The sequence below is a fragment of the Diceros bicornis genome, chromosome 25 (assembly GCF_020826845.1).
Source record: "Diceros bicornis minor isolate mBicDic1 chromosome 25, mDicBic1.mat.cur, whole genome shotgun sequence".
Classification (NCBI taxonomy): domain Eukaryota; kingdom Metazoa; phylum Chordata; class Mammalia; order Perissodactyla; family Rhinocerotidae; genus Diceros; species Diceros bicornis.
The window spans coordinates 39,076,950-39,089,716 of NC_080764.1; the positions used below are offsets into that span (position 1 = coordinate 39,076,950).

The 12,767-nt window shown below is 40.5% G+C and overlaps 1 protein-coding gene across 5 annotated transcripts in view; it reads right to left on the reverse strand.

Annotated features, from left to right (window-relative positions):
* The window catches only part of ACSS3 (acyl-CoA synthetase short chain family member 3), a 151,724-nt gene extending 149,948 nt beyond the window's left edge, over nt 1-1,776 (reverse strand). For 2 of the 5 annotated variants that reach the window (XM_058568719.1, XM_058568718.1), the window contains exon 1: nt 943-1,575. In XM_058568719.1, the coding sequence (XP_058424702.1) occupies nt 943-1,250 (308 nt within the window). In that variant the 5' untranslated portion in view covers nt 1,251-1,575. Of the gene's footprint in view, nt 1-942; nt 1,579-1,658 lie in introns of those variants that run through there. The other 3 variants (XM_058568721.1, XM_058568717.1, XM_058568720.1) reach the window with 3 other exon arrangements.
* Nucleotides 1,777-12,767: the final 10,991 nt, after the last annotated feature.

A 12,767-nucleotide genomic window follows, 5' to 3' on the forward strand; every position in this document is an offset into this window, starting at 1 on the left:
AAACATCTCTCCCTCATGGCTGGCAGATGAGAGCAACCACACTCTTAAGGGCTAGGCACATAGCCCAAAGAGCAGCCACAACGCTGAGTTCTCACAGACTGAGTGCCTCACACTTAATATTTCGGCAAGTTTGGCCTTTATTCTACAATGTATCCCTGTTTGTGTGAAAATAATGTTTATAATTACTTATAATTGCAACTCTAGGAGAAAAAAAACTTTATTCCTACCATGATTTCTAGCACCACCTGGCCTGTATGTGCATTCTTTCTGGGTACCCCATGGTGTAGCTTCATATACACGGCTATGATCTAATCCAAGCTACTTGTCATGACATAAATCCCTTCCCAACCCAGCCCCTGACTCGGCAGCCCCTCCCCCACCTCTCCAGCCACCACAATTATTCACAACCATACTAACGATCAAATTTCAACCTGTTTTCCACCTGAAGGTCTTTAATAATTAGGTCCTAGTCGACTTTCAGAAGATATCCATCCTTCCAAACCCTACTTAGGTAAGATTTTATTGAAGTCTTTCCTCAACCCTCTTCCTCCCCTCAGTGTGTGGATACTCAGCAATACCTCCCTAGTTCATTACACTGCTTGTATTTGTTTACGTCAGTCTCCCATACTAGACCCCGTGCTGTCCCTGGGGAAAAGCCCTTGTCTTAGTCCGCACAACATCCCCAGTGCCAACCTGAGCCCTGGCATACTGGGAAATCTCTGGTCTATACGAAATTGGGCTCGCAATTGGTAACCGAATCCCTCAAGAGAAGGCAAAAGAGCTGACTACGAAATTGAAATTAAACACAAACTGAAAGATCTGAGCATATCTCCAGCCTCGGTTTTCTTTCCTAATAGAAGTCCAGGTTCCCGGTGCAGGGGACGTCGAGCCGTGGTGCCCAAGAAGTTAACAGAGCTCTGGGCTGGCGAATGAGTCACTCACCAGCTGGTGGAAGGCGGGTGTCTGTTCTCTAGCGTTTTGGTCCAGGGCTTGTACCAGCTGATCTGCTCGGCGGCTTTGCCCCAGAACCTCTCGGGGTCGGCCACCGAGGCCGCGAAGTGGGTCTTGTACTCGCAGCCGCCCGAGGACAGCGCCCTGCAGCCCCGGCCCCCGAGCGCGCCCCGCGGGCCGGGGGCCACGTAAGCCCGGCGGGCCGGGCCGGCTCCCCGGGCCGAAGAGGACCCTGGCCGGGGACCCCCGAGGCCCCCGGCGCCGGTGACTTTGCGACATTGCAACCAAGACGGCTTCATCGCCGCCGCTGCCCCCCCGCGCAGCTGCGCTGCCCGCGGTCCCGGAGTGCGCTGCTCAGGCGACAGCTGGGGCACGCGCGACTTTCTGGGGCCCGAGGGGAGCAGGCGAGAGGCGGGAGCAAATTCCGAGGTGAACCCGGATCCCAGGAGTTTGGAAGCCCAGACTCACACTAGAGTCGCCAGGAAAAACCGACCTGGAGCCCGGGGGAAGCAACAGGCTGGAGTGGGGGCCGGGGGCGGGGTGGGGTCACAGCGTCCCCGCGGGGATGGGTGCGGCGCTGCAAGACGTCCAGCCCCTCCGTGCGCTGCCAACCGCGCGGCTTTCCCAGGAAGGGCGCCCTCAAACCGCAGAACGTCCTCCCTTCTCCGACACACAAGTACCCCCAGAATGAGGCCGACGGACCCAACTCAGTTTTCAAACAAACAAGTTGTGCGTTGCTGGTCCGGCTTAGTCTTTGGAGAGTGAGGGGGTGGAGGCAGCATCGCCTCTGGTCCACAGCGGACACCAGCAACCCTGGGCTTTGCGGCAGGGCCCCTGAAGTGTTAGTTTTATTTATTTGTTTTCTTAACTCAGCTCAATGGTTATTAAAAACACAAGCGGCTCCAGGGCAAGGATTGCTCCAGGATTTCCTGACAGCTGAGAGGGTAGGAGGAGTGGAAAGAGGTTGCGCCAGGCGAATTGGGAAGTGCTTCGTGGGGGTGATTGACAGGGCACTGGGGAAGGTAACCCAACTGGGATGGGGATTCACCTGCTGACTGGATCCCCACAGGACCTAGAAGCAGAAAGCTGAACCGACTTGTGGCATTTCCTCCCTTCCAATTTGCCTCTTTGGAGTTTCTGTGGCCCTTTTTCTGATGAGCCAAAAAAAAAAAAAAAAAAAAACAACAAGAGAGCAAAAAGGAAGAGGTAAGTCAGTCAAGATGAAATGAATCAAAGAAGCAGCTGTGGAAAATTAAACGGGAACGGCAGTGTAAATTTCTATGTGAGTTTAGCATTCTCCAAGCTCCTTCACTATTTCACGGCAGAGTGAAACTCCGATGCGCTCTTCTGCCTTAACGTCATGCCAAACACATTGCGTTTTTGTGCGACAGTATTTACAGTTTTAAATGTAAAGATGTGTATTCCCAAATCCAAGGTGAGAAATAGTGGAATGCCCCTGACCCTGGGAAGGATAGGCAACTTGAGAAGCTGGTAAAAAGATTATTCTGCAGGAAAAGAATAATGTGGATTGAAAGGTTAAACAGAACAGAGATAAATCTACTGCAAAACAAAGAAAATCTCTTTAAATGACCACCTCAGCTATTTCAACTGGCAAACAAGGCACTAGACTTTTTCCTGAACCTGCAGCCTACTTTGTCAAAGGCCTCCAGTCAAATGATTTCCTGTAGCAAAAGACACTTGTCACCACTTGAATCCAGAGAAGGTTACAAAGCCATTTCACCTCCCGGCCCCTCCCTTTCCTCTGCCCAGTTGCTTAATGCTGCTCTCTGGTGTACGAGGTCTTCTGACCCCACATTATCCCCTATTTTATTGCAATGATATCCTCTTCAGTCGTTGGTTTGACAAATATGTGAGCACCTACACTGCAAGGTGTGGTTTGTTGGGGGAGACTTGAAGGAAGGAAGCAGACATATTGGCAGCTACTGTGTGTACACGTTGTGCTCACACTTTCAAATATGTTAGCTCCTGTGATTCTCAAAGGAGTAGTAAGTGGGAACTACAATCCCCACGTTTACAAACGGAGCTTAGAATTAAGTTAATTTGCTCAAGGCCATGCAGCTACCAAGCAAAACAGTTAGGATTTACACCTTGACTCTCAGAGCTTGGCAGCCCATGCACCATGAAGGACACGTGTGCCATAATACGCATCACCGCCCCTTCAAGGGGGTGGGCTTACTCAGGGACAGTCCACCCCAGTCCTGTCGCTTACCCCAGTGTACTATACAAATAGTATCATTTTCTCCCTGTGCACGACTTGAATAAGAATAGAATTAAAAGAGAAAAAAGATACAGGAATCCGACAACTTAATTTTTCCCACTTTATAGTTTTTGCCTAGGATCGGTCATCCCTAGTACAGGCTAACCTTTTTTACCAGCGAGAGTAAAAGTGATTAAAGAGTACACAATATAAAGATAATTGTAATAATTGTAGATTACCCTGGTGGTGTATTTGGCTGGCCACGCAATTCATATTTTCTCTTCAATTTGTTCAGTCAAATGTCTAACTTTGGGTAACTATTAGAGCTACTAAGTTTTTGCTAATGACAAAAACAAAAATATTCCTATACATCTAATTTCTGGGATATTACGAAAACTTGGCAAGTTCACGAAGAAGCGTCTACACAAAGTACTTTTTCTCTGCAGAGGTGCGTGCTGAGCTGAAATTTGAGCCTGCAGAAACATAGCAGATTTATTCTGATTTAGCAAGGGGTTTCCGGAAAAATATGCTGATATTCATGGCTTAAAAAATATTTTTCTAACTTCTGAGGTGATATAGCGCAAAACTCCTGTTTTGAAACTTTCTTCCTTTTGTCCACAAAGTAATTGCGATAAAGGCAAGGAGAAAAAGGTGAAAGAATTGTTTTAAAATAAATAACTTTCCAATGGATAGGAAGACACTCTACAATTCCAGTTCATTCTAGCAACCAAATAAGACATGAGATTCATCCCAGCCTTATTTTTATTTCTGGAAAAAAAAAAACCTAAAAATGATTTCTAGTTAATAAAAGTATTTAGTTGCTGCTATTTGAGCAAAACTAGAGGGGAATAACCTAGGCAAATATTTTCAATCATTTTTTTGAAGTTCTTGTTTTGTTTTGGTTTTTCTCTGCATAGCAATTTACCATTAAGGAAAAAATACCTTATCAATGCAGTTGTGGTGGAAAATCCAATAAAAATCAATAATATTTAATCAGATCACCAAAATCCTTCAGAGATCATTTTGATTCTTCTGTACAGGTAACTCCTAAGAAATCATCCTGTTTCTGTTTCATATTCCCAAACTAAAACCAATTTGTGGAACTCAAATTTTTTTTGTGTGTGTGTGAGGAAGATCAGCCCTGAGCTAACATCCGTGCTAATCCTCCTCTTTTTTGCTGAGGAAGACCGGCCCTGAGCTAACATCTATTGCCAATCCTCCTCCTTTTTTTCCCCCAAAGCCCTAGTAGATAGTTATATGTCATAGCTGCACATCCTTCTAGTTGCTGTATGTGGGACGCGGCCTCAGCATGGCTGGAGAAGCGGTGTGTTGGTGTGCGCCCAGGATCCGAACCCCGGGCCGCCAGTAGCGGAGCGCGCGCACTTAACCGCTAAGCCACCGGGCCGGCCCTCAAATATTTTTAATAATACTTTGAATTTATAAGAAATGATCTTACTATTAGGGAATAAATGATGAAATAGAAAAGAGATATCTTCGGTACTAATCTTTTTCATAAAATGTAGTTGATTAGGTAACATTACTTTAGGTTGCCATTTTGTATGTGTTTGTGTTGGGAGAATATAAAATTAAACTTGGAAATGAAACTTAAGGCCAGTTTACCAAAACAAGAGCTGCTCTTATGTAACCAGGAAGTGGGCAATAATTTTTGGGTTTCCAAGACAACACAGGGATTTCAACTGAAGTACTGTTTTAAAACTGAAGGAAATATAGGGACAAAGAAATGACTGACTTTAGGCAGATCATGAAACCAGATGTCTCATTTATTTATTGGAAGCACTGTAGATAAGAAAACTAAATACAGAATACATGTTGGGCATTTGGACACGTTTTTCCAACCATTGTTCTGAATGATGAGACACTTAGATGACTCTTGTGATACCTTTATATTTTACCTGTTGACATAAATTCCTACCTGTTTTTAGAGTTGAACAACTAAATAGAACAGCCTGCTTAGGACATTTGTTTTAAAAGAGATTTTTGTAAATTTTATCAACAGCTCCAGAGTGTATTCAGAATTTCCGGTGAAGCTATTTTGTGTGTAAAAAGGATTTCAATTGACATCTCTTTGTCATTTCCTTGTACTTGCATTTTTGTTTAATTCATTTACAAAACAAAATTACATTTTACATTGTACATTTACATTTACAACAAAATTACATTACAAAACAAAATTAAACATTTTGTTTAATTCTTGGTGTGAATATAAAGTTTATTTTTTATATCTATATACTTATAACTCTATGTGAATATAGAGTTTATTTCTCTACAATATTATATTGCTTGTTCCCATTGAAACTTGTATCAGCCTAGTATAAACTAACTCATCATATTTGAAAGAGCAAGAAAACTGTTATTGGTTATTTTATTTTATTTTTTGTCATTTTCTGTATTGTTGTTTTATAACTACAAACTTCAAGTAATTTTACTGGGCTCTGTCAGACTATTCTAACTACTGGAGTCTCCCCCTTGTATCTCGGCTTAAGAGCTCTGACAACACCAGGAGGCAGTACAAAGGTTTAGGGTTTTTGATAGATGATTACACCTGCAAAACTAACTATAATAGTGTGTGTATGCTTGTGTGTAAAATGACTAATTTCTTCTGTCTTCTTCTTTAACGTCTCTAAAGTCCATTTTTTCATCACTTCTCCAATGAGTTGATATAATAGCCTGCTAACCCAACTTCCTTTCTCCAGGTTCGCCTGCCTCCTATCGCTCAATTAATCAGCAAGTATTTACTGAGTGCCTCTCACCACGCTCAGCAGGATTCCAGGAACACAAAGAATTATTTATAAATGACTAAGAATTTGTCTCTGTTCTCAGGTAGCTCCCAGTCTAGTCAGGAGGAAAACAATTCAACAAGTACCATATAGTTTTTTACTCATTTTAGAGGTGGATGAAAAAGCAATAGTGGAGGACCAAAGAAGAGAATGGAAAACTGTATTCAAGGCAAAAGTAATCATTCCAAAACATAAATCAACTGTATCACTCTCTTATCCAAAATCTGTTAATGGCTTCCCACTGCCCATAGTGAAGAGTCCAACGCGCTTAGCACAGACCTGTGGTTTTCACTTGGTGTCTATACTGCTTCCCTAGAGGGCATTTGGAAGTGAGTAGTGTATTCGTATTTATGGCTGTCTAATAAATTATCTTCTAATTTAGCAGCTTAAAACAACAAATGTTTATTATCTCATATGAGCTTCTATGGATCAGTCAGAGCTAGATGAGTGATTGAGTGCTGTGTGTGTGTGTATGTGTGTGTGTGTGTGCTTGTGTCTGTGTGCATGTGTGTGTGTGAAAGAGAGAGAGAGAGACCAAGACAGACTTCACTATCTTTTATAACCCAATCTCAGAAGGGCATTTTATCACTTCTGCTTTATGCTATTGGTCACACAGACAAACTCTGCTACAATGTGGGAGAAGACTATACAAGGGTGTGAATAGCAAGAATTTAGATGATTGAGGGCCACCCTGGAGGCTGGCTACCAAGAGTAAGGATACTTTTGATTTGTCATATTGACTGGAGATTGCTATTAGCATGGGCAAAGACCAAAGATATTAAAGTCTTGTACAAGAAAGAATTGTAGCCCCTCACTAAATTGCCAACAGTGTTGCCAAATAGCTCTTCTACACTGTGTACTCTACCTTTTCCCAGATGCACACACACACCTGGCTCTATCTGTACCTGGCTTCTTGCAATTCCCCATAAAATCCTATTCCCTCTGATCTCCACAATTCCTCCTTCTGGCTGCAGTGCCTTCCTCACCTGGCAACCTTTCACACTTCCTCTTTAGGATTTAGTACAAATATCTTCGTCTCCTGGATGCATTTCCTGATCACATTAAGCAGATGAGCCCTTGCTTTTTCTCTGCCCGATTCATGTCTTTGTTACAGCACTTATTAAGCTGCTGTAATTACCCTTACCAACCCTTCTTCCCCAGGAGACTGTGAGCCCCTGAAGGAATGTGTTTTATAATCTTGGTTTAATCTCAGGGTCCCCATACCTTACACAGTCCCCACACATAGCAAACACTTCTTAATACAAGTTAGTTGAATGAATGACCAAATTAGTGGTATGTGGTCTGTGTTCGTGTGCATGTGTGTACAACAATGGTGTCACTTAAGAGAGAATTGCAGAACATAAAAGCTTGAGTACAACTCATCTGCTCTGTTTCAACCCAGACTCTGTTTTGTTCCATTTGTTTCCTACTAAAGTGCAAATTTGCCTTCACGTCTCATGTTTTTTAAAATAAATGTTTTATATCTTTGCCAAAGGATAACCAAAGTTATTTTCATAGATCATATCTATAAATTTCAGGGAGCACTACCTAATTAATACACTCATCTTTCAGAAAATGTTCATCATAGAGTATGTAGAGTCCTATATAAGTCAAGAAAGAATAATCCTGTTTTAGTGCATTTAATGATGTTTAAGTGTTGAAATCGAAGAGTTAATACAAATTCTAAATATGATATGTTATAGCCAATAGAATTTATTAAACTGAATCTGCAAGAATAGGATAAAAGTTGACTATCCTATTTGGTGTTTTTACAAGCACCAAATGGGCTACATTATGGGCAAGAACAATCTGAAGCTATGAAAACTGAAGCTTAGTATTCTAAAAGAGTTAATGCAATATCCAAATGCATTAAACTAAGGAGCAGCTTATTACCTGAAGCACCTATGCTATTTAGGAATAATTTAGTAGCCTCGTAGGGCTTGGAGTTTTGCTGTTGGTGTTAGATTCCAGATTTGACTATTTTCCTGAATTTCTAGTTAGGAAAGATTCAGCCTGCCAGTCATGATCGTACCCTGACTGACTTCCATCAGACCTTCCAGATATTGAGTGGCTTCTTGGACCTTCACCTGCTCCACAACTCTTCTCATACCCTGCTTGGAGATATGACTGGTTCAATGTATACTCATTCATTCAGGTAGCCTTTTTAGCAAAGAGCTATTAAATGTCAACTATATGTCAGGCATATATGTAGACAAAGGTAGAGAAGGCAAACACTTTTTGCTAGAACTTATAATGTTTAATTTCTAGTGGGCAAATATAGAAAATAATAACCTAGCACATTATAATACAATAAATAAATATTATTTTAGATAAGGATGTGGGCTATGAAAAAAATAAAACATGTAAAGGGCGAGTGAGTAACTTCTCTTAAGAGGTGATATTTAACCTAAGACCTGAATTATAGGAAGGAATTGCCATGTGACTATCTAGGGGAGGAGAACTTTAGATAGAGGGACAGAGACACCAACAAGTTCAAGGTCTCTGTGGTTGGAGCAAGCGTGACATGTATGGGAGTTAGAAAATTAGCAAGTAATGCTGGGGCACGTTCAAAGGTTGAGAAATGCAGTATGAGAGACAGGAGGAGCTACATCATGAAGGACTTTATAGGCTATGACATGGAGTTTAGATTTTGCTCAAAATGTGTTTGAGAGCAATTAGATGGGTTTCAAAAACAGAAGTGATATCTGACTTATGCTGAGAAAATTTTGAGGTTTCAACTCTATTGTGGTCTGTGCCATAACCATTAGCTCCTGAATCTGACATCTCTGACAAAAGATCTTCCAAGTATCTCAAGGGAGAAGTGGCTTGGGTTTGCTAGTGGTGCGTTATCTCTCCCATCTACAATGTTTACATTTCATGGGCCTTCAATGCTGAGTCCCACCTTGACTCAAGTTCTGGTAGCCCTTTCTCTTAGACTCTATATTCTAGTTTTACCTGTTGGCTAGATAGGCACTTAATTCTTCAATCATTTTCAGCCTTTGCTAGCTCCCTTTCAGGTCCATATTAGAGAGCTATAAGGAAACTTCACACTTCCCCCACTGCCCTAAAAAAAAAACAAAAAACAAAAAACTGAACAAACAAAAATCTCAAAAAACTTCAACATCTCAAACCCCATTCTGAGTTTCTTAAGACTGAAAAATAGTTGAGCGGATTAGGCCTCCCCAAAACAATACAATTTTAATATGGCCAAGTAATACCAAATAGCCCTACTCGTTCACTGTCATAACTGATCATTGCTTTATAAACTAGAGTAGACTCAATGGCTATTCTAGACCCAGGACAGCCAGCCTGCTTAAGAAAGTTCTTAACCTCCTAACCTTAGATAAAAGATCAGTCACTTTAAAGATATTCCTCAGCCCTTTCCTCAAAATGTCCTCCTTGATATCATCAAAACATTGCTTTTTCCGTGTAAGTTCTCTGTAATGGGAAAACATTAAAAATAAACAAAAGAGCCACCTGTATAAATAACTATAGAAGAGGCGGAAGCTCAGGTAAGTGAATGCCTCCTTTATACTTCATCTTCCTGGGATTAGATGCTTTAGAAACTGAACTAAACTTTACCTCTGTATTTGAGCAACACTGTTTTGAATGACACTTAGACCACAATTAATATTTGAATTAAAAATTTAGCTTAAAAAAACACAAAATTTTATTAAATATTAACATTTATTCTTTTCATGGTGAGATAAGCAATGATAGAAAAGTGACTAACGTTTGCCCCTATAGACTTCTTTATTATCTCCCATATGTGCAATGCTCATTGATTTTGACAGTGCCACATGTGGTAGCACTCTATGAGACTCTACAGATAGAAGATAAATTTAAGCCTCAACATTGTAAATGCATTTGTGGTAATTAAAAGACCAAAATTGAAATTAAGATATATAACAAAATTCTGAAATTTCTATGAAAGCCAAAATAATTATATAGGACAAAGCAAATTCTTTTATGGTAAAAACTAAATTAAATCTATCCTAGGGATTCGGCTATGTTGTATATAACTAGTAACCAAATTTTATTTGTGATTGTTATGATAACCCCAAAATTGACTTATTTCTCCACAAATATTATTAGAAAATAACATTTAAGTGACTTATTGTAAGGTACCTGTAAATTAATTCAAAAGAAAGAATCATGTGAATGTTTAACTAGAACTGCTGCAATTTTACTTCTGGTAATTTGATCAAGATTTTGTGCAACATCTTGATCTAAGAGACTTGGGTTTTGTAGGCAAAACTCTTCCTCCAACTCTCAAAAATACACTTAATCAGCTTAGGTTAGAAAGAGAACAATCAGTAAGCTTGCAAAGAAAAGGATACAACCCACCTCAAATTTTTCTTTGGAGATGGAACATAGGTTAAAAAAAGTAATGATCATCTCATGCAATCAAAACAGATTTATTAAGAACAAAAGAACATAACTATTTTAACTCTACTTTAAACTTACCTGTAACCTCTCCTCTTATTACAAAAAAGAACCCAGTCGCCTTTTAACCACACCTCAACAAAATGTTGAGATGCACACTTTGAAAATACATCTGGTCAAAACATATGTGGCAACACTGATAATGAACATGTGTAGCTAACATTTATCCAAGAGGAGAGAGAAATAGAGAAAGGAAAATTAAGAACATTTAAAAATTTCATGTTTTTTTCCACTCACAACAGTAAACTTTGATGTGGGCCAAATAAGTTGTAAATCCCAGATCATCAAAAACAAAGAAGTAAATATAATAGGGAGAACCAGGGAGAATTTGTTTTAATATAAAGGTTAGGAGCTCAGGCTCTTGAGTCAGACAGTGCTTGATTCCGGTCCTTGCTGTGTCTATTATTAGCTGTGTGATTTGGGGCAAGTCTCTTATCCCAAGACTAAGTTTCTTCATGTGTAAAATGGGAAAAATACTGGGGAGCTTAAGTCAGATAATGCAAATAAACGACTTGGTGCAGTGCTTAATTCATAGTTGATACTAAATGGATAGTTATTTCCATTCATTCATTCAATAGATATGTATCAGGCACCAGGTATATGACATGCACTCTATTGGCTAATAGGAATACAACGGGAGAAAGGGTCTTGTTATCATGGAAGTTATAGTTTAGTAGGAAGGAGAGAAAATTAAACAATCAATTATAACAAAGTGCTGTGGGAGTATGAGAGCACATGTCATTCTTGAAAAGGGTGGAGGAGGGACATAAGCCAGAGAAGGCAGCTTGGAGGAGATGATTTTTAAGCTTGGAAATGCCTGAATAGACAAGGAGGGAACGGGAAAGAAACAAGGTAGAATAGTGTTCCAGACAGAGGAAACAGCATGTGAAAATGGCTTTAATTGTATTCAGAGATCAGATGGGCATATGCTTTTCTCATGTTCATCTCTTGCCATTTTCATATGCTGTGACCTCTGTCTGGAACACACTTCTGCCTCTTTGTCCTCTCCCTGCCCCATCCCTCCTCACCCATACACAGTACTTGCTAATGGTCAAGTGAAGACGTGGTCAGAAGTTATAAAGTCATGTTAGTGCCTTTTAAGCCACATAAAGTTATATGGAATTTATCTTCAGGGCCACAGGAAGTCATGAAGGTTTGTAAATGCATGTGCACGTGTACGTGCATGTGCGTGTGTGTGTGAGACAATGTTGTTTCCTGGAGGGTAATATTCCCCATTGCATTTTACTTGGACAGCATCAATCTGTCTTGAGGAAAGGAGAAATGGGTCTTCCCGGGCTGCTGGGAAAAGAGACCCACAGATGGAACTGTCCAGAAGCTGCAAGTAATAGCATTAATTTCAGTTGCAGAGAACCCCATGGTCAGTGTGAAAACCGTATCTGCTGTGATACGAGACTGTTTGATATGTGCAACAAGGGGGGAAACTGAACCCAGCAGAGTAGAAAAGTATAAATGTGCAGAACGTGCAGTCCAAAAGATAGAGCAATGGCAGTGGTGACAATAGAAGCATGACTGTACAGTGAGAAAACTCACAGAGCTCTTTATGCCAAATTATGACCGAAGAACTGGACCGTGTGGGTCAGACAGAAGAGAAATTGGGAAAATAATTTGATTTGCCTATTACATTCCAAATTCCTCAATCTGATTTACAATGCCTCCTCATCTATCCTCTCTTTATCTCCCATCCCTCATCTCTTACTACATCCCCAAGTTGCCCCCTGGACTTTCAGTTTCTTTATGCCTGGTTCTCAGCCCCCTCTGCTTATACACATTGTTTCATTTTGCTAGACCATTCTTTTCTTAATTGCTTTCGCAATTCCTCTTCAGCCTTCAGATCTCTCCTTCTCTATTGCTTCTTCCAGGAAGCCTTTTCTAAGTGTAGCAGGAGCCTCTGCTTATGTCCTTCCACTGGCATAGCATTTACCACACTTGACTCTCTGCCCCAATAAACTATATAACTTGTGAGGGGAAGGGTCTGGCTTACCTTCTATCCGTGATAGCCTGCATCGTGCTGTTACATAGTAGGTATTTAATAAATGTTTGTTGGAGACTATCTGATTTGCCAGTTGACTTTACGAGTGACTGAGTGAATGAATAAGACAAAAAAACACGAAAAACCAAAGATCAAAACAACAAACAACCTCAAAAGCACACATAAAAGAAAGAAGGGAGAGCAGGACACTGTCGACGCTTTACCCATAGTGTTATTAAGAGTTTACTGCTCGTTATTATTATCTTTTAAGTCTCACAAAACCGTGCTAAATTGATATCATTATCCCTGCTTTATAGGCAAGGAGTTTAAGCCTCAGAAAAATTAATGTCTTGCTGAAGGCTAA